This window comes from Chionomys nivalis, chromosome 1 (assembly GCF_950005125.1).
Source record: "Chionomys nivalis chromosome 1, mChiNiv1.1, whole genome shotgun sequence".
In the NCBI taxonomy this organism is placed as follows: Eukaryota; Metazoa; Chordata; class Mammalia; order Rodentia; family Cricetidae; genus Chionomys; species Chionomys nivalis.
This window is the reverse complement of record NC_080086.1, coordinates 145,106,016-145,125,580: the sequence shown is the minus strand read 5'-3', so window position 1 is coordinate 145,125,580 and position 19,565 is coordinate 145,106,016. Positions and strand designations below refer to the sequence as shown.

General features: G+C 42.3%; 1 protein-coding gene across 6 annotated transcripts; it reads left to right on the top strand.

Annotated features, from left to right (window-relative positions):
- Positions 1-112: 112 nt before the first annotated feature.
- Positions 113-14,656, top strand: Cbx3 (chromobox 3). Of its 6 annotated transcripts, none has more exons than XM_057771143.1 (6): positions 113-482; positions 1,795-1,848; positions 5,821-5,963; positions 8,350-8,512; positions 12,066-12,160; positions 13,366-14,656. In XM_057771143.1, the coding sequence occupies exons 2-6, from the start codon at positions 1,825-1,827 to the stop codon at positions 13,490-13,492; spliced, it is 552 nt and encodes a 183-aa protein (XP_057627126.1). In that variant the 5' UTR covers positions 113-482; positions 1,795-1,824; the 3' UTR covers positions 13,493-14,656. The 6 variants fall into 6 exon arrangements, with proteins under 6 accessions (XP_057627126.1, XP_057627144.1, XP_057627117.1 ...); XM_057771134.1 differs by lacking the exon at positions 113-482 and adding an exon at positions 520-696; XM_057771123.1 differs by lacking the exon at positions 113-482 and adding an exon at positions 521-672.
- Positions 14,657-19,565: the final 4,909 nt, after the last annotated feature.

Genomic DNA, 19,565 nt, shown 5'->3' with positions numbered 1-19,565 from the left:
GGGCTTCAGTGAATTGCGGAAGGCTCGCGCCCGGCGTGTTACTACGTCCGGAATTAGGTCCGGCCCCCAACCTCCGCGCAGGGAGCCGAGAAAACGGTCGCGCAGTTTAAAATTAACGCTGCCGGGCGGGGCTTAAGCGGCGGCTCCTGCGTGCGGCCCTCTCCACCCTAGCGCAGTCCCTGCAGCTCCGCCTGCGCCAATCCTAGCCCGGGGTGTTCCGGGCCACGCTAATCTTTGTCCTTGTCCCGGGAGTACCGCTCCCTCCCAGTCCGAGTCCAGCACCCCAGGCCCAAGGCCTTGGGAGCCCGCGCCCCGTGAGAAGGTGGTGCTTAAAGAACCCCGCGGCTCAGCGCCCCAACCCTGGGGCTCGGGGCGAGGAGGTGGGCGGAGCCCGGCTTTGGCGCGCAGCGCGACGCAGAGAGGCCCCCGCGGCCCTGCTCGCCTCCCCCTAAGGAGACCCCCGAGGCGCCACGCCGCGGACGGTGAGTGGCGCGCACGCCGCCCCCCGCAGGCTGCGTTCCCGGCGGGCCCCGCGCGGCCCGGGCGTGGGCGGTGCCTCCCCTCCCCCCCAGGCCGAGCTGCCCGCGCCCCCTCCCCTCGGATGTGGCTGAGCTAAGGCGCGCCGCCGGGAGACTCTGCAGGATCCGCGGCCCGGAGCATCCGAGCGGTGAAGTCGGTGGCTTGCTTTCTTATCTTGTGCGTGCGTGGCGGGGGCTAGGATGCTCTGTGCGCCCGGGTTTGTGGGGAGAGGCTGCGGGCCCCGAGCTCCGCCGTGGGCCCCGAGCTGCGGGGGAGGCTGGCGGGGCCTGGCTGAGGCGCCGCGCCACCTTACGGGGGAGATTAGACAGTCGTGCGGAGAGTGGGAGCGCGATGACAGCCGCGGAGACTCCAGACAAAGCACGGGGCTCCCCTCCCCCCAGCCGCGCCGCGGGCCCGCGGGGAGAGCGAGGTTGGCTTTGCCGCCGCGAGGCCCGAGGCCCCGAGCTCCCCGCTACGTGGCCACCGCCGGAGGGGGAGGCGCGGGCTGGTGGCGCAGTGCCCTTGAGCCCCCGCCGCCGCCTTTGTTTCTCCCCGCGGAGGCGCTGACCACGAGGCCCGCGCTCCCGAGTGGGGGGCGGGCTCCCGGCCGTGGCCTGGTAGACGAGGGAATCGAACAGGGACGGGGTCCTCTCGTAGAGCGGGGGTGGAGGAGGGCAGTTCCTTCCAGCTTTAGTAGGACAGGGTTTGGGAAGCTTGAGGCAGGAGTATTGCCTGGAGTGCAAACCCAGACTGGACTATAGAGAGTGGTTAACACCCCCCCGCAAAAGGCCAGGAAATAGGACTGAGACATCTCAGGGTTTTTATTTTACTCCATGATTGAAGAGGGAGGACTTCTGAAATAAAATAGAATTAATTATACACGAGTTTCTTGGACTATTCAAAAATTTAGAGGGAAAAAAATATGGTAATTTACCGAAAAAGGTTAATTAATGATGCTTGATATTCACACAGAAGATTGCCTTTCATAGAAAATAAACATTGTATTTCTTACAAATAAGATTTACATTGGAAAAGTAATTCTGTATTATAACCAAGTAAAGTCTGAGGTACCAGTGTCCTTGGTAAGGTTTTAACTTTACTAACTTGGTTGAAGCACTAACATACTTAAGTATGTATCTCTAATAACATAGAATCTCTGAACTGTTTTCCCTGCATTTTTATCTGAAATGTGCAGGATGAAATCCACACAAAACTTGTAGTTGCCTTTTGTGTGTCATGAAAATTTAACTGTCATGCATTTTTTTCTCGTAATAGCTCTTCAAGTCTTCGATTTTTTTTAAAAAAATGGCCTCCAATAAAACTACATTGGTAAGTTTGTGAAACCCTAAAACATGTAAGAATCTTAACTAAAGAAATTTTTTGTTCTTTAAAAATTACAACTAAGAAGCCTTTAAGGTGTGGCACACGCCATTAATCTCAGCACACTGAAGGCAGAGACAGGCAAATCTCTGGGTTGGAGGCCAGCCTGGTCTGCAGAATGAGTAGTTAGTTCCAGGACAGCCAGAGCTACACAGAGAAACCCTGGGTCCAGGGAGAAAAAATTATCAGGCAGGACATGGTCGTGTCTGCCTTTAAGCCCAGCAGAAGCAGATGAATGGCCGTGAGTTTGAAGCCAGGCTATTTACATCCATGTACTTCCCAGCCAGCACTCCTTGAGTTGTTAATTTTGAAACATTCTTAATTGGCATCTTTTAAAACCTAATCTTAGGAAGACATAGTACAGCTTTAGCTGGATGTTCTTATTTTGAGATAAAGATCCATATTTAGGGCTGGCGAGATGGCTCAATCTTCACCCAAGGAAAGGTGGAAGGGGAGAGGACAGAACCCACAAGATTGTTCCCTGATCTCCACCAAAGTGTTTCCTGCTACCACATGATAATGTTTTTAATGAGCTTAATTGTGAGAAAAATGTTACATGGGGAAATCTCCAAAGTAAATCTGCTGAATTGTAGATACACTTAGTATTGATTAATGCAGAAGTTTAAAACGATACTTTGTACACAAAGTGAATCAAATATAACAAAGTTTTGTGTTGCCATGAGCAAAAATTACAAACTTTGTCTAGGAATGAAAGAACGGTAGATCAATTCTGTATCTTTTGAGCAATTTCCTGAGGATTGCTAAACCCAATGTTTGTATTCTTGGGTTTCTAGTAAGTTAGACAAATTTATAAAGACATACTCTTTTTTTTGTCAAGTTATAGTAAAAATAAAAAATTAAATTAAAATTTGGACAATGGCAGCACATGCCTTTAATCCCAAAGCTCCAGAGGTTTAATTCCAAAACTTCAGAGGCTGGATCTCTGAATTCAAAGCCAGCCTGGTCTATAGAGCAAGTTCCAGGACAGTGAGGACTGTTACACAAGAAACCCTGTGGAATTGAGGGGAACACTAGGTCTAATCGTGTATGTTTGTAATCCCAGCATATTGAGAAGCGGAGACAAGCAGATTGCTGAGTTTAAGGCTAGCCTGGACTATAAAATACTAGATTAGTCAAGGCTGTATGGCAAAACTCTGGATTGACAGATTCGTATTAAAAGGTGAATTTTGCTGTTAGGGTTTCTATTTTAATACTGATACATTGATTACCAGCATATAAAGGTAGGTATTAACACCTAAGTAAAACAAAACTTGGTTTTGATCTGTGTAGTGTCTTCCTGAGTTTCTCACTGGAAAGGACAAGATGGTGATTTTTAATTTGTGCCATCATTATATTGTGCATGACTTGTAATACTCTGCAGAGCTGACTAGAATCTGTGATCTGAACCTGTCTGATCACTCTTGATAAATGACCAAATATAGGTTAAAGCCTTAGTGGTAATAAGCACAAGTCATTGAGCCATGTGTGGTGATACACGCCTTTAATCGGGAGGCAGAAGCAGGTGGGTCTCGCGTGATTTTGAGGCTAGTCTGATCTACAAAGGTTGTTTCACAGAGCAACCCTGTCTTGAAAAATAAAAACATCTGGAAAATTCCATAGGATGTTTGTTTAGGTATGCCCCTAGATGCTAGTAGGTTTAACTGCCTTGGGTGCTGCTGTTGATTTTTCCTGTTTGGATCCTTCATTTGGGAGATGGTTTTAGTGTCTAGGCTTTTGAGGGGTTTTGGTTGGTTGGTTTTGTTTTGATTTGATTGATTGGGTTTTGATCACCTGTGCATACCTATTAACACTGGGGGAGACTGAGTCGGGAATCACAGCCACTTAAAGGTTAGAATTGGCTGCTGTTGTGAAGATGAAATGTTTGCGCATACTGTATTGGGTTGTTGTGGTGTCCCAAAGGGGCTTATAATTAACCATCTCAAGTTTTTTTTTTTTTTTTTTTTTTTTTTTTTTTTTTTTTGTCTCGAGACAGGGTTTCTCCGTGGCTTTTTGGTTCCTGTCCTGGAACTAGCTCTTGTAGACCAGGCTGGCCTCGAACTCACAGAGATCCGCCTGCCTCTGCCTTCCGAGTGCTGGGATTAAAGGTGTGCGCCACCACTGCCCAGCCCATCTCAAGATTTTAAGTACCTAGTTTTTTTTTTTTTTTTTTTTTTGAGATCTGTTTGATTTTATTTTATGGCACAGGCTCACAAAGGGTTATTTTCTTTTTTGTGTGTTGTTTTTTTATTTATTTCTTTATTAAAGATTTCTGCCTCCTCCCCGCCACCGCCTCCCATTTCCCTCCCCCTCCCCCATTCAAGTCCCCTAAGAGTAATCCGGGTTCCCTGCCCTGTGGGAAGTCCAAGGACCACCCACCTCAATCCAGGTCTAGTAAAGTGAGCATCCAAACTGCCTAGGCTCCCACAAAGCCAGTACCTAAGCACCTAGTTTCTACTCCTTTAACAATCCTGCGTATGTGCTGAGAAAAACACTTAATGGGTGATGTTATGTCCGCCCACCCTCACCAGAAAGAACTTTTGATTTTAGGGACACAGTTTTCCTCCATATCTCAAGTTGACCCTGAACCCATGGTAATCAACCTATTTTGATTTCCTTGATGCTGCTAATAAGGTCATCATTTCTACCTCATGCCTCCCTTCAAAGTAAATATAGTCTGCTACCAGTTAAGATTCTAGGTTGAAAAACCCAGTAGGGAAGGAATTTTTCTATCACTTAAAGAAAAATCCACCATTTTGAACACTTAAAGTGATAGTATAAGGTTTGTTAGTCAGGAAAATTATCTACATGTAATAATTATGGGAAAACAATATTGTCTATTTAGTTTATTCATGGTCTCCATAGTTGAGGATAAAACTCTTTTTGTTTTGCAGCTAATTTTTATCCTTGAAACAATTTTAAATTGTTACTGTCTTTGGGAAAGCCATATCTTAGAGCTGTAGTTTTAACAGGTCTACTCTGCTACACTTGTTTCTATCATTTAGTGAGGTGTGGTGATGCACACCTATAAACCTAGTACTTTGGGATGTAGAAGCTAAAGGATTGGGAATTTAGGGTCTTCCTTGACTACATAGTGAATTGGAGACTACCTGGGCTATATGTAACCCTGACTTGAGTGTTTTGTTGGTTTGTTTTCTTTTTTACTATCACACTTCATTCTTAGTTCTTTTTTACTGTGATAAGACATGACCAAGGCCACTTAAAGAAAAGTTTGTTGAGGTTTATAATTTAGGAGGATGAGTCCATGGCCATCCTGGTAGGATGGCAACAGGCATGGCACTGAAGTAGTAGCTGAGAGGTTGCATTTGATCTTCAAGCACAAGGCAGAGAGAGCGTGCTAAATGGGAATGGCGTTGGCTTTTGAAATCAACAAGTGTGCGCTGCCCAGCTGCCACCCCCACACCCCATCCCCAGCAAGGCCACACAATTCGCAAACAGTTGCATCACCTGGGAACCAACCATTCCAGTATAAGCCTATAAAGCCATTATCATTCAAACCACCAACTACTAATATTTACTCCATTCTGTCATTGTCTCGTGTTTTCTAGTTATTTGTCACTATGCTGTGATTAAAATGAGTGGTGATTCTGGTAAACATGGTCTTGTAGAATCCTGGAAATAAAACTAGGAAAGGATAAGGTTATTTCTCAGATTTTTGGTTGTTTTTAATTCTGTCATACTGGTGAAGGGTATTGGGTTTTAAATGTAAATCAGTGGAGCAGAGATTTTATTTTATTATCTATTGCCTTTCTGGGATGTGCCTACCCTGGGTCACAGAAGTTTAAAAGGGGGTGGTGTTTTGGGGGTTTTTTGTTTTTTGTCGAAAAGTAAATTGTGTCAATTTGGCCTTAAAAATGTAATCAAGATTTTTTTTAAATTTTCTTAATTTCTCTTTTGTTTTAGCAAAAAATGGGAAAGAAACAGAATGGAAAGAGTAAAAAAGTTGAAGAGGCAGAGCCTGAAGAATTTGTGGTAGAAAAAGTACTGGACCGGCGTGTAGTGAATGGGAAGGTGGAGTATTTCCTCAAGTGGAAGGGGTTCACAGAGTAAGAAACTTCTTATGATTTTGTTTTAAGCGAGGGTGTCTCATGTAGTGCAGACTAGCCTGGACTCCTGTTCCTTCTCCCAAGTGCTGGGATTATAGGTGTTCCCCATGCCTCATTTTTATATTTGCTTATTTTTTTTTGTTATGCTAAGACAGGGTCTCCCAAATCCCAAACTGCTCTTGAACTTGCTGTATGGCCAAGAATAACCTTAAACTCTTATTTGTTCCGGTTCCAACTCCCTGGTGCACAGGATGCACCACCACACCTGGTTTATGTGAGCCTAAAGATTGAATCCAGGGTTATGCATGCTCGGCCAGCACTCCATCAACTACATCCCTGGCTCTTACTTTAGTAATTGTAATTGTGCTTGAATAGGCCTAAATTTTACTTTTAGCTTAAATATTTTACCAATTTGCCGAAAGAGATATTAGAAGTCAATTTTAATTCCAGAACTATCTTGTTTGAGGTTTGTTTAAAGCTTCTGGGGTCTGAAGAGATGGCTCTGGATAAGAGCACTTGTTCTTTCTTAAAGGACCAGGGTTCAATTCCTAGCATCCACATGGTAGCTCATAATCATCCATAACTCAAGTTCCAGTGTATCCAGTGCCACCTTCTGATATTTTCAAGTACCAGGCACACACATGATCCACATACATACATATGTGCAGGGGGAAAAAAAGAGACTCATACACGCAAAAAAAAAAAAGTTAATTTAAAAAAAAAAATCAAAGCTTTAGCAACATTTGAAACCAGCATATTAGAGCTTAATTTATTGCTATAGAGTCAAACTTAGGAAATTAAAGCTCCCCACAGCATAATTTTTAAACTAGCCTGCAAAGGAGTAAATGTCACAGCATTTTCAAACAGAGCATTTGTAATGGATTCTCATTCTCTCCTCCTTCTCCGTTCTCTACATCTTTCATGTCCTAATGTGTTCTTTCATTAAAGCATTTAATGTCATATTAAACGTGCAAATTTGAATATCTATGATCAAGAGCCTAACATTTACAGTGTAGTATGTTTATAATATAGAAGACAAAACTGAAAATAGCACATCAATCCTCCTGCCAAAATTAAACTTTGCCAATGTTACAGTCTGAAGATACCAGCGGACCAAGTATTAAGTACCAGATGTTAATAGCACTAGATGTCACTGAAATCACTCATTCCATCTCATTCTCTCAAGATATTTGTGGCCTGAGCACAAAGAGTCTGTCCCTTGGTACAAGGTGGCCATACTACTGTATTTGTGAGGTGATTCTCATTTTCCTCACAGCTCTTTTGAAAGACACATGGGAATGATTACTTTGGCCTTGTGCTGAGGCAGGAGTTGGCAGTCTCTTCCCCCAAAGCATCTATAAGTGACTGTTTAGGCTTTTTGGGCCATTGATTTGTCTGCATGAGCAGCATAAAAGCAGCAGTAGCTAATGTCTTAAACGAGCATGCCTATTCCAATGACAACTTCTGAACCCTGCCTGAAATTGATACCTTTCATTTCCTCCCAACCTTAAAAAAATTTAAGGGAAGAAATCGGCACTGTGCATGGTGGCACAATACTGTAATCCCAGCACTGTGACAGCTGAAGCAAGGTCAGGAGTTTGAGACCAACCTAGCCTACAGCAATACAGTGTCTTTGAGGGGTGCACACAACAGGCTAGATCTGTTGTTCTTTTTCTTCCTCAGCCCATGTTCTATATCATTTCCCAAATTGAAAATATTTCGTGTATGAGAATATGTCAGAATCTTTATTTACAAACATCATTGGAGATCCCAAACCTGGGCATAATACATAAGGAATTAGGAATCACTGTTTTTTCAGAATTTAATCCCAGCATTGAAAGTTTTTCACAGCCAGCTTGTGGTACATATGTCCCTATTCCCCACCTTTTAAAAAAATAAAAACTCAAGGGATTGGGATGTAGCTCAGTTGGTAGCATGCTTTGACTGGCATGCACAAAGCCATGGGTTTCATCCCATCACCAGACAAACGGAGTGTGATAGAAAATGCCTTTTATTCCAGTACTTGGGAGGTGGGGACAGGAGAATGAAGACTGGATTGCATAAAATTTGAGGCCAGCTAGGATTACATGAAGTGAGTTGCATATGGAGCAGAAAAATACTAGTATTGGTTGCCCTTAGAGTCAGGTTCAACTGCCTTTGGGGTTAAAATACCTGATTACTCAGTTGGAGACATGAAGAGGTGTGAAAGGAGATTAGACATTTTAAAATAATATAGGAAATAAAAAGGCATTTCTTTCTTTGTTATTATTCTACCAGTATTAGTGTTATTCTATGGGAATTTTTTTTTTTCAGGTAGTTGTAAACAGGTTCAGGTAATGGCAATGTTTAATTGAATCAACTTTTTGTTTTCTTTAACTGAACACAGTGCTGATAATACTTGGGAACCAGAAGAAAATTTAGATTGTCCAGAATTAATTGAAGCATTTCTTAATTCTCAAAAAGCTGGTAAAGAAAAAGATGGTACAAAAAGGAAATCTTTATCTGACAGTGAATCTGATGATAGCAAATCGAAGAAGAAAAGAGATGCTGTAAGTATAAAGTACTGCCTATTAGACGGGTCTTACCAACAGTAGCTTGAATTTTAATTACTTTGAACCTTTTCCCCCTTCTAGAATACTTTTTACTTAGTTCATATTTTGTTCTTCCGAAGTGATGGGTTTTGTTGTGCTTTTTTTCATGCATAATTGTCGTTATACTTTGTTCTAATTCACCTCCCTCTCCCTTACCCTTTATAGTTAATTTCCTGTTGAGGGTTGTGTTTGAGGCAAGGTCTCATGTATTGGAGAAAGGCCTTGAACCACTCATCCTGTTACCTCTGACATCTTGACACTGGAATTACAGGTGTTCACCACAGTGCCTGCTTAAAACTAGAATGGGTTAGGTGTTTTAGAGAGAGGGTGTCACCATGTAGCCCTACCTGGCTTCAGAGTCATAGAAATCTGCCTGCCTTTGCCTCCTGTGTGCTGTAATTAAAGGCGTGCACCACCATGCCCAGCTAAAACTAGAATACTTTTTTTTTCACATGTATGGTATTTTGCCTGCATATATATATATGTGTTTTCGTGTCTGTGTACCATGTGCATCTTGGTGTTCCCAGAAGCCTGAAGAGCGTATCAAACCCCTTGAGACTGAAATTATAGGCAGTTGTGAACTACCATGTAGGTGCTAGCAATTGAACTCAAAATCTTTGATAGGGTAGCAGATGTTTCTAGTTGTTCCAACCCTAGAATACTTTAAGCTCCAATTGAGAAAAAAAGAAAGAAAAACTTTATAGAGCCGTTCATGGTGGCACAAATGAGATAATCTCTACCCTTGCCTTTAAATTAGTAAAGGACTGTGAGCTGCAAATATGATCATTTGAACTAGGTATCAGGAATTTTGCATATAGATCATTAATGTTAATGCCGACACTGTTAATGTTAGATAATGACCCAGTTGAAGAGATGAGAAAACATGATTGTTACAGGTGGGATCTGAAAGGAAAGCATATACATAAGGGAAACAACTTTGGTAGTGATGCCTCAGCTATATTGAGCCAGCCGTGTTCTAAACAGCTTAATTCATACACTCCAAAAAACCTATGACGTAGGAACTTTGGATAATTAACTTACCCAAACCCACAGACCTTTAAAGAGGTAGAGTTGTCATTCTAACCCATTCTGACTCTAGAGCCTGGTTACAATAATGTGAAACTTCAAGTGATTTTAACTTACTGATATCTTTAGTTCTCCGATATATTCCAAAATTATATAGGCTATAATTACCAACTGTTTGTTTTAGAAATTGAAAAACAGCCAGGTGGTGATATGACTTGAGTTTCCCAGTACTGGTGAAGCAGAGGCAGGCGATTTCTCTTGAGTTCCCAGACCAACCTAACCTGGTCTGCATAGTGAGACACGATGAGGGGGTCAGGGACAGACAATTTTAGATAGAGAACTAGCTCAGTAGTTAAGAGCACTTGCTGTTCTTCCAAAGGACACAGTGGGTTTCCAGCACCCAGTTGGTGGCTTATAACAATCCTTAATGCCAATTCCAGTGGCTCTAACCATCCACCAGGCACACACATGATACGTGCAGATAATACACTCAATTCATAAATCTGTTTTTCTTTTTTGTTTGTTTTTGTTTCTTTAGGATAACAGTTTTAAAGTACTAGTAATTAGAGAGCACAAACTACTCTAGTAGAAACCCCCAATTCCGTTCCTAACACATGTGGGTACTTTGAATTTCCTGTGACTCCAGCTCCATGGGCTCCAACACCCTTTCTGGCCTCTAAGAGCACCCATACTTATGGGTACACAAGAAAATACACATAAATTTTAAAAATAACAAGACCAAAAAAAAAAAAACTAAACAAAACTAAATGGTTTAAGGCCAGAACTGATTGGAAACTGGGCATGCCAGCATTCACCTATAATTCCAACATTTGAGGGGTAAATTCAAGGTCATCAGGTACATAACAGACCTTGCTTGCCTAAAGACTCTAGCTTTAATTTAAAAAAAAAAATTACATACAAGCATGCATATAAATAAAACCCAATTGGGTGTTAAACATGCTGTGGAAAATAGCCATCTTCAGTGTCTAAGGAAGACAGGGCTAGGCCCAATGTTTCATCCCTAAAATCCTACTACCTGAGGGAATAAGAATTGTTTCAAGACTTTGAAGCTAATTCAGGCTTCAAAGAAAGGTGATTGTGTTTTTAAGATAGTTTTATAGCCCAGGCTGGCTTTTAAACCCTGATTGTCCCGCTTCCATCAAAGTGCTGAATCAATCCCAGGGCTTCTTGCCACTAATCTTGGCTTGCTGTGAAATGTTTAAAAAGAACTGTAAAGACAGTCCCAAATCTGTTAACTCAAAGTAGGAGATTTTACAGATTTTTTTGTCTGTGTTTTTTAAAATAAATAATTTAGACTTAATTCCTAGAAGTAAGTTCATTGGATTTTATTGTTGTTTGGGATTGGTTTGGTAACTAATTTTTTTTTGGTTTATTTTTTTGAGGCAGGGTCTCTACATATTCCTGGCTGTCCTAGAACTTACTCTGTAGACCAGGCTGGCATCAACATCAGAGATCACCTGCTTCTGCCTCCTAAGTGGTGGGATTAAAGACTTGCATCACGATGCACAGGAGTAATAACTAATGTTACATTAGAAATGTTACTATTGGTAGGAGATCAAGTATATGTGTGTGCACCACATGTGTGCAGCCACCACAGAAGTTAGGATGAGTTGTATTCCCTGGAACTGAAGTTAGAGGTAGCTGTGAGCCATCAAGTGGGTGTTGGGGACTGAACCCAGGTTCTCTACAAGATCAAGTGTTCTTAACCACTGAGCCATCTCTCCAGCAGCCTAGGGTTTTCTTAGATGTATATATTTTAGGCCACAGTCTTATGTAGCCCAGGGTACACTTAAAACTTCTGAATACTGAGATTATAGGCTTGTGCTACTGTAAGTGGTTGCATATTTATTTACTTGTTTTTTATTTTCATTGGGGGATGGTTCTTGATAAAGTTTCACTTTACCCAGGCCCAGCCTTGAACTTATTATACCTCTGCCTCTAAAGTGCTAGGTGTATAGGCACTTGAAATTTAATGTCAAGAGTGTATAACTTCACGGTATGTTGTTGCATACTTGTAGTTCTAATGGTCAAGAAATTGAAGCTGGGCATTGAAAGTTTAGGGCTAATCTCTGCTACATAATAAGACTTGAAAATTTCATCTATTTTTTTAAGAAAAGGTCTTTTCTAGCCCAGGCTTACCTTAATTCCTCATTCTCCTGCCTCCAGCTACCAAGTGTTAGACTAAACCCAGAATTCCTTGCATACTAGGCAAATACTCTGCCAATAGAACTACAGCTACATTCCTAACCCCACGCATGTTTCTATATCTAACTTGGATTATGTTTTTGTTTTTTTTTTTCAGACAGGGTTTCTCTTCATAGCCCTGTAACTTAGGGGTTTTTTTCCTAGTTGTTGCTGTCTCGTTGCTTGGAGTTCTGATGAAAGTTGTATTTCATAAAGAGTTCTTAATTTTATTTGTTGTGTAGAAATATTTATGCAGGCTATTACCTCACCCTCTAAACAGGCCGACAAACCAAGGGGTTTTGCCAGAGGTCTTGATCCTGAACGAATAATCGGTGCCACAGACAGCAGTGGAGAATTAATGTTTCTTATGAAATGGTAAGTGTGCGGGGCAATGGTTTTAGGGTGTTTTTTGGGGGGAAGGGGTTGTTTCCTCCCTCTGTGTGTGCATACATAATGATGAGAGCAGTATGTGTATCGCAATACATGTTACAGGACAGCTTTGAGTCCATTCTCTGTGTCTGGATGTAGATTCAGGACTGTGTGCCAAGCATCTTTACCTGATAAGTCATCTTGCTGGCCCTCATTACATACAGTTTCTCAGTGGTTAAGAGCATTGCCTGCTCTTCCAAAGGTCCTGAGTTCAATTCCCGGCAACCACATGGTGGCTCACAACCATTTGTAATGAGGTCTGGTGCCCTCTTCTGGCCTGCAGACATACGCACAGACAGAATATTGTATAAATAATAAATAAATTTTAAAAAAAAAAAAGGATGGAAAGTACTTTGGGTTTTTTTGAGAGGGAGGTGGTTGAGCAGGGTTTCGCTGTGTAGCCCTGGCTGATGTAGAATTCTCTTTGTAGACCAAGCTGACCTCAACTCAGAGTTCTGCGAATTAGGCCTGAAAGGGAGAGGGTGGTTTGTTTTTATTGGGGGGGTGTAAGAGTTGGTATTGGTTTTTCAAGACAGGATTTCTCTATATCTCTGGCTGTCCCAGAACTCACTCTGTAGACCAGACTTGCCTTGAACTCAGAGATCCACCTGCCACTGCCTCTCTTGAGTGCTGGGATTAAAGGCGTGCACCACCACCCACCTGGCTTGAGTGTTAGTTAATTATATGGAAGTTGTACACAAGGTTTCTTTTTGGTTTTTCGAGACAGGATCTCTCTGTGTAACAAACAGCTTTGGCTGTCCTAAAATTTACTCTGTAGTTCAGACTGACCTCAAACTCACAGGAATCCCCCTGCCTCTACCTCCCAAGTACTGGGATTAAAGGCATACACCACCATTTCCCAGCTATACACACACACCAGGTTTCTTAAACATGGTGGCTCTAACCTATAATCCCAGCACTTGGGTTCAAGGTCAGCCAGGACCATTATACGGAGAAACCCTGTTTGGGGGGGGGGGGGATAAAGAAAAATGTATAGCCTCTTTTGAGAAATGATTATTGATATGTAATCACACTACCATGCATCCATCTAGTAGCATTTACATTCATTTTTATTCAATTAGTATTTATTGAATAGAGCTCAAATGACATGCACAGTTTAAACGTTTAACCTTTTTTCCCCCCTCAAACAGGAAGGACTCAGATGAGGCGGACTTGGTGCTGGCAAAGGAGGCGAATATGAAGTGTCCTCAGATTGTCATCGCCTTTTATGAGGAAAGGCTGACTTGGCATTCTTGTCCAGAAGACGAAGCTCAATAATTGTTTGAATTTTTATATATATTTATATATATATAAAATCTGGATCTTGAGTTTTGAATTACTAGTGTGGAAAAAATAGCGTTCTAATGAAAATCGAGTTTGATATGCTGGTTTTGAAAGTATTGACAGTAGTTGGGATATTTTTGGTTTTTGTTCTGCATCAAAAGGCACTGATTCCTTTGAGCAAATAAAAGCTTTCTGTAGTTGCTTCTTTTAACAGTAGAATGTTTGATACCGTGTTGTATTTCCTCGGCTTGAAGAACAGCTTTTCTTAAATGCTGGGGAGATTTTACAGTCATTACTCAATCAGAACTTATTTTTAACTGGGACACAGAAGGACCATTCTGGTTTTTTGTTTGTAAGCTTGTGTGTGCATAAGACCCTTATGTAACTGTTTTTCATTTTGTCTTGTTTTTAATACTCAAAAACTGTAGATGAAAACATGTGTTGAGATTCCTCCCTTGTGAACATTTTCCTGAAACCATAACCTTTCAGATCAAGTAGACAGTTCTGTAATTTACTGGATAGTTTTAAAGCAACCACATCAGAATTTATTATCACATACAGTAGTTTGTTTACAAAATTTTGTCCTTACAAACTACCCCTTCAGAAAATGGAATTAGACAAAGTAGCACTATGACTTAATAATAACAAGACTTATGCTGGGTGTAGTGGCATGTGCCTTTAATCCCAGTCCTTTGGAGGCAGATGGGTCTCTGATTTAGACTAAATCAGCTGGGTCTATTGAGTTTCAGGTCAGCCAGGGCTATACAGAGAATCCCTGTCTCTAAAAACTAAGTAAAAAGACAACTGGGCATGTAAGGTTCCTCTAGTGAACCATTCCTTTGTAGAAAGTTGAAATCTACTAAAAGGTTATGATGTGTGGAATATCTGTTTGCTGTGGAAATAGAATCATGGTTAGAGATGATGTTGGCAATTTCAGACCTGCTGACATAAATGAACAAAATCTGGTAATATAAACTAATGACTTGCATGCTTTTTCTTTGCCCTGTCTCATTCCTTACTGGTAGGATCAATCTTTTCAGTATTTGGGTTCTGGTTCAATGAGCCAGAAAAGTAACTGTAGTATCAGGATGTCATCCAACTGTATGTTTACTTTATTGTAAATAATGGTGAACAGTGGTCAATAAATAGTTTTATATTCCTTTATGTGATGGCTTCTTTGTCATTGTCTGATTTGCCTGATTTGCTCTGTAATGAGGATGGAAACATCTAATCAGAGTTCATCCTTTATTAGTTTTGAGACAGGGCCTCTTCGTAGTTCAGGCTCTCCTCCAACAGTCATTCTCTGTCAGCCTCCCAGGTACTTTCTGGTTTGTTATTTTGAAATAGCCTCACATATCCCAAGTTAGCCTTAAACTTGAGTACCAGGATCACGAACACATATATCACCACATGTCTTATTTATATACATTGATTTACAGTCAATATGAACTGGGTAGTCCCAACATTGACTGCATAATGGAGAGGTTAACAGTTCTTTAGCTTCATGAAGCTACAAGCCTCAGCTCGGCTATCCCAGCCTTGTGCTGAAGGGATTCACTTTAGTACATGTTGGGAGGCCCAAGAAGCGTGAGTGTGATGGTAGCTACAGGGATAGCCCAACAGCCTGAAGCAAAGGTAGGCAGTCAGTACTGCTTTTTCCTTGGATGTCTTAAGATTTTATTATTATTTTTAAATATTTATTATGCATACAATATTCTGTCTGTGTGTATGTCTATAGGCCAGAAGAGGGCATTATTGGGGGTAGCTGTATGCTTCTATACCGTTTGTGTATACATGTTAGGTTTTTAGATAGTATAACAGGTACTTGAGATTAGGTAACCTAAAGAGCAAGGAGGCCAGCATGCACTTCGATATGCCAATAGACACTACAGGTTGCCATTTGTCCCTTCTGCCAAAGGTAAGAGCAATGACTCCGTTTGGTTTCCCAAATTCTTGAGGAATGCTGGCTTTTAGCTAACTGCCAAGAATCCTCCATAGTCCAGGTTGAACCCATTTCTGGACATTTATTTAGTCTGCTTTTTGGAGTTGGGGGAATTGGAAGTTTTCTTTGGACCTAACTGTGTGCATCACCATGTCTGGGTAAATGATGTACTTTTAAAAGAAAAATAATTCAGTTCCAAGTAGGACCATACCTGATTTCAAGTTCTATTAGAGTCATGATAACAAATGCAGCATGGTAAGAAACAGAAATGTGGGTAAATAGAACAGAACAGAAGATCAAGATACAGTCCATGCAGCTGTAACCACCTGGTGTTTGACAAACATGCCAAAATCCTGGATAATGTTAAAATCCGGACACTCCAGGTGCAGTCTACCCTCCCTGCCTTCACAAATATCCAAGTACTTCTCTGCCCCGCCCCCATGCCTAGGAATGACCCTAGTCATAAGAGCTACAGGCAGGACAAGTGAAGTGTCACATCACACACTAAGTAGGCCCATTGTTCTTCCTGGTGGCCCTTATCCTGAAATGTACTTGAGACCTTCAAACACTTGCCTCAGCCAGAAATACAGAAAACAAAGTGTCTTAGCCTAATTAGATGATGTCACCCAACCTTGGCCCCATTTTCTGTGGCTCAACACCTGCCCTCCCCCTTTCTCTCAGAGGACCTTAAAAGAACAGGTTCTGTCCTATGCAAGATGAAGCTTTTTGCTTCTGAATGCACAACTCTATCTGAAACTTTTCCCTGAAGAACAATCCAACTTCATGTTTCTCTGGAACCCTAGTTCTTAAACACCTAACAGGAAAAAGACAGCCTCTTTAACAGAGGATTCTGGAAACACTGGACACCAGTTGCCATTCTGGTTTGCTTTTTGTTGCTGTGACACACACCATGACCCAAATTCACTTAGAGGAGGAAAGGGTTTCTTTCTAGCTTGCAGGTCATAGCCCACAGAGGAAAGTCAGGACAGGAATTCAAGCAGGAACTGAAGCAGAAACCCTGGAGAAATGTTTACTGGCTCAAGCTTAACTACCTCAGGCTCTTCTACAAGCTGAGACCACCTGCCTAGTGATAGGACTACTCACTGTGGGCATCAATCATGACAGAGTCCTGCACACTTGGCCACAGGCCAACCTGGTCCAGGCAGTAGTCAATTGCAATTCCTTCTAGGTCATTCGAGCTGGTGCCACGTAGAGCAGAGGAATAACATGGTATCTTTATCTGGTACTGCACAAAACCCTGCACCCTGTGAAACTTCTAGAAGTGGAGATGCTTCAAGGTTCAGGGACTGGAGGAAAGGAGATGAACCTCGAGGAATTAAAATGCTCCCTAGCAAGAGACCATTAACCTCTCAAAGAAACTTCAGAGTGGAAGTCTGCCAGTTATACGTGACAGAGGGTCAATGTCTAGATTATACGAAGACCTTGAAAACCAAACCCGAAGCAAGTAATCCAATTAAAAAAAAAAGATAAAAAAATGAATAGTTTGTAAAAGAAGAACTACAGCCAGGGAGTGGTGGCGCACATCTTTAGTACCAGAACATGGGAAGCAGAGACAGACAAATCTCTGAAGCCAGCCTGGTCTACAGACCAAGTTCTAGGTCAGCCAGGGCTACACAGATATCCTGAGTTCACATTCTGAAGAATTTCTCCGTTTATTCTCCAAACAGTCTTTTTTTTTTTTTTTTTTTTTTTTTTTTGGTTTTTCGAGACAGGGTTTCTCTGTGGCTTTGGAGCCTGTCCTGGAACTAGCTCTTGTAGACCAGGCTGGTCTCGAACTCACAGAGATTCACCTGCCTCTGCCTCCCAAGTGCTGGGATTAAAGGCGTGCGCCACCACCGCCCGGCTGTTACTTAGGGAAAATATATTAGCATTCTGTCTCCTAGGTAACCAGGTGAATGGCTTTCAATCACTTCCACAACTTCCTGTCTGCTGCTTACTCCAGCTGTTACATAGGTTTGAATTAGCATTTCTCTAAGGCATCCTCCAAATTACAAAGGAAGGAGCAAAACATCCTGAATTTTTTGTTAGGTAAGCGACAGTCTGCCTGGCAGCATACATAGATGTGGCCTATGGCTTGATGGCTTGGCTGCCATGCCATATAGAAATATGGGCCTACACTGTCACTGCAGAGATGGCTCAGTGCTTAAGAGCACATACCAATCTTATAGAGGATCCAAGTTATATGCCAGCACCCATACCTGGCAGCTCATAACTGATTCTAACTCCGCACCTGAACTCATGTGCACATGCTCATGCTCTCTCTCTCTCTCTCTCTCTCTCTCTCTCTCTCTCTCTCCACACACACACACACAAATACACACACAAAAAATTTCTAAACAAATTTCTAAAATACTTTTACCTTTTTGCTACGTTTATTTATTGTTTGTTATTTACTTGGGGGAGAGATAGATGAGACACAGCGTGAGTGGGGATGTCAAGGAGTTGGTTCTTGCAGCTGGACAATGGGGGCAGAAGCCTGTAATCCCACCACTCGGGAGGCAGATACAGGTGGATCTCTGTGAGTTCAAGGCCAGCCTAGTCCAATGAACTCCAGGACAGGCTCCAAACCTACACAGAGAAACCCTGTCTTAACACCTCCCCCAAAAGGTGAATTTCTGAGTTCAAGGCCAGCCTCATCTACAGAGTGAGTTCCAGGACACCCAGGGCTAAACAGAGAAGGCCTGTCTTAGAAAAGAAGAGAAGAAAAGAGAAATTAGAGAGAGGGAGGGAGGGAGGGAGGGAGGGAGGGAGGGAGGGAGGGAAGGAGGGCGGAGGAAGGAAGGAGGGAAGGAAGAAAGGAAGGAAGGAAGGAAGGAAGGAAGGAAGGAAGGAAGGAAGGAAGGAAGGAAGGAAGGAAGGAAGAAAACATTTTTCTCTTGAAGTACGTGATCCCAAATTTGAGTTCTTCGCTTCTCTCCTGATACTTCTTTTTCTTTTCAAGACAGGCTGAACTCAAACTCACAGAGATCCGCGGGGATTAAAGGCTGCGCCACCACCACCCAGCTACTCTCCGGTTACTTCTATCTGTCTGTGGTTTGTGATCCATTTGTGTCTCATCTGTCTGTCTCTAACAAAGGGTTTTGCTCTCTATTTATTGAATGTCACAGAAAACAAGCTGTGGGAAAGGCATGAGGAGTGCATTCTACAAAAATCTTTAACAGTTTTATGAGGGAAGGAGTTACTCTACTGCCCTAAGTAACCCAGAGCTGCAAACAGATGTTATCAAACTCTATACACAGGTTGCTCCCATATTTATGGTGGGTGTTTATCTTAATGTTACTTTCAACCTCTTAGCTGCTTTCAGCAGGGGATGACCTCAATATATATACACACATGCATTATTCTGGGAGGGGCATGGAAGACTATAGTTTAAGACTAAAGCGACGAAGTTATGGTTTATCAGTTGAAAAGCTGATCACACACAAACTAGAATCATCTAAGAGGAGGGAACCCCTATCAGATGCTGCCGCGCCGGCATGGCCTGGAACCAAAACCCACACGGCCTGGAACCGAAACCGAGCGAAGGATTAAACACGCATACACCTTCTCTAGTTGCTGGTAAAAGAAACCCCTTTTTGAACAGCACCACGGAGGTTTTATACCTAACACAGTCAGACATGCCAAAAGGTGACTACCTCATCACCTGATCGTCAATCAAGGCCAGGGCAATACGTGCTCAGGAAGCAGGGTTAGTAAACAACTTTGACACAGCTTTCAGAAGCTCAAATCAGCAGGAAAAAAAAAGTCACTAGTGGGGAAGAGCAGCTCGAGGTCAGGACTCCAAATGGTCCCAACAAGATGTGGCAATCAGCAAGCCTGCAGAGCATTTTCCTACTTAGTGGGGATATGGGAGGGCCTGGCCCATCGTGGGTGATGCCACTTTGGGCCTAGTGGTCCTGAGTGCTATAAGAGATCAGTCTAAGTAAGCCATAAGTAACAAGCCAGTAAGCAGCACTCTCCACGACCTCTGCATCAGCTCCTGCCTCCAGGTTTCTGCCTGGTTTGAGTTCCTGCCTTGGCTTCTCTCAGTGGACTGTCATTCAGGATGTGTGAGCCAAATTAACCCTTTCCTCCTCAAGCTGTTTTTGTTCATGGTGTTTCATC

What these genes read in the sequence shown, in the direction of transcription:
- Cbx3 (XM_057771143.1), top strand. Translation starts at nt 1,825, where the DNA reads ATGGCCTCCAATAAAACTACATTG. An exon ending in CCTCCAATAAAACTACATTG is followed by an intron (nt 1,849 to 5,820) that starts GTAAGTTTGTGA and finishes CTTTTGTTTTAG; the next exon opens with CAAAAAATGGGAAAGAAACA. An exon ending in AAGTGGAAGGGGTTCACAGA is followed by an intron (nt 5,964 to 8,349) that starts GTAAGAAACTTC and finishes AACTGAACACAG; the next exon opens with TGCTGATAATACTTGGGAAC.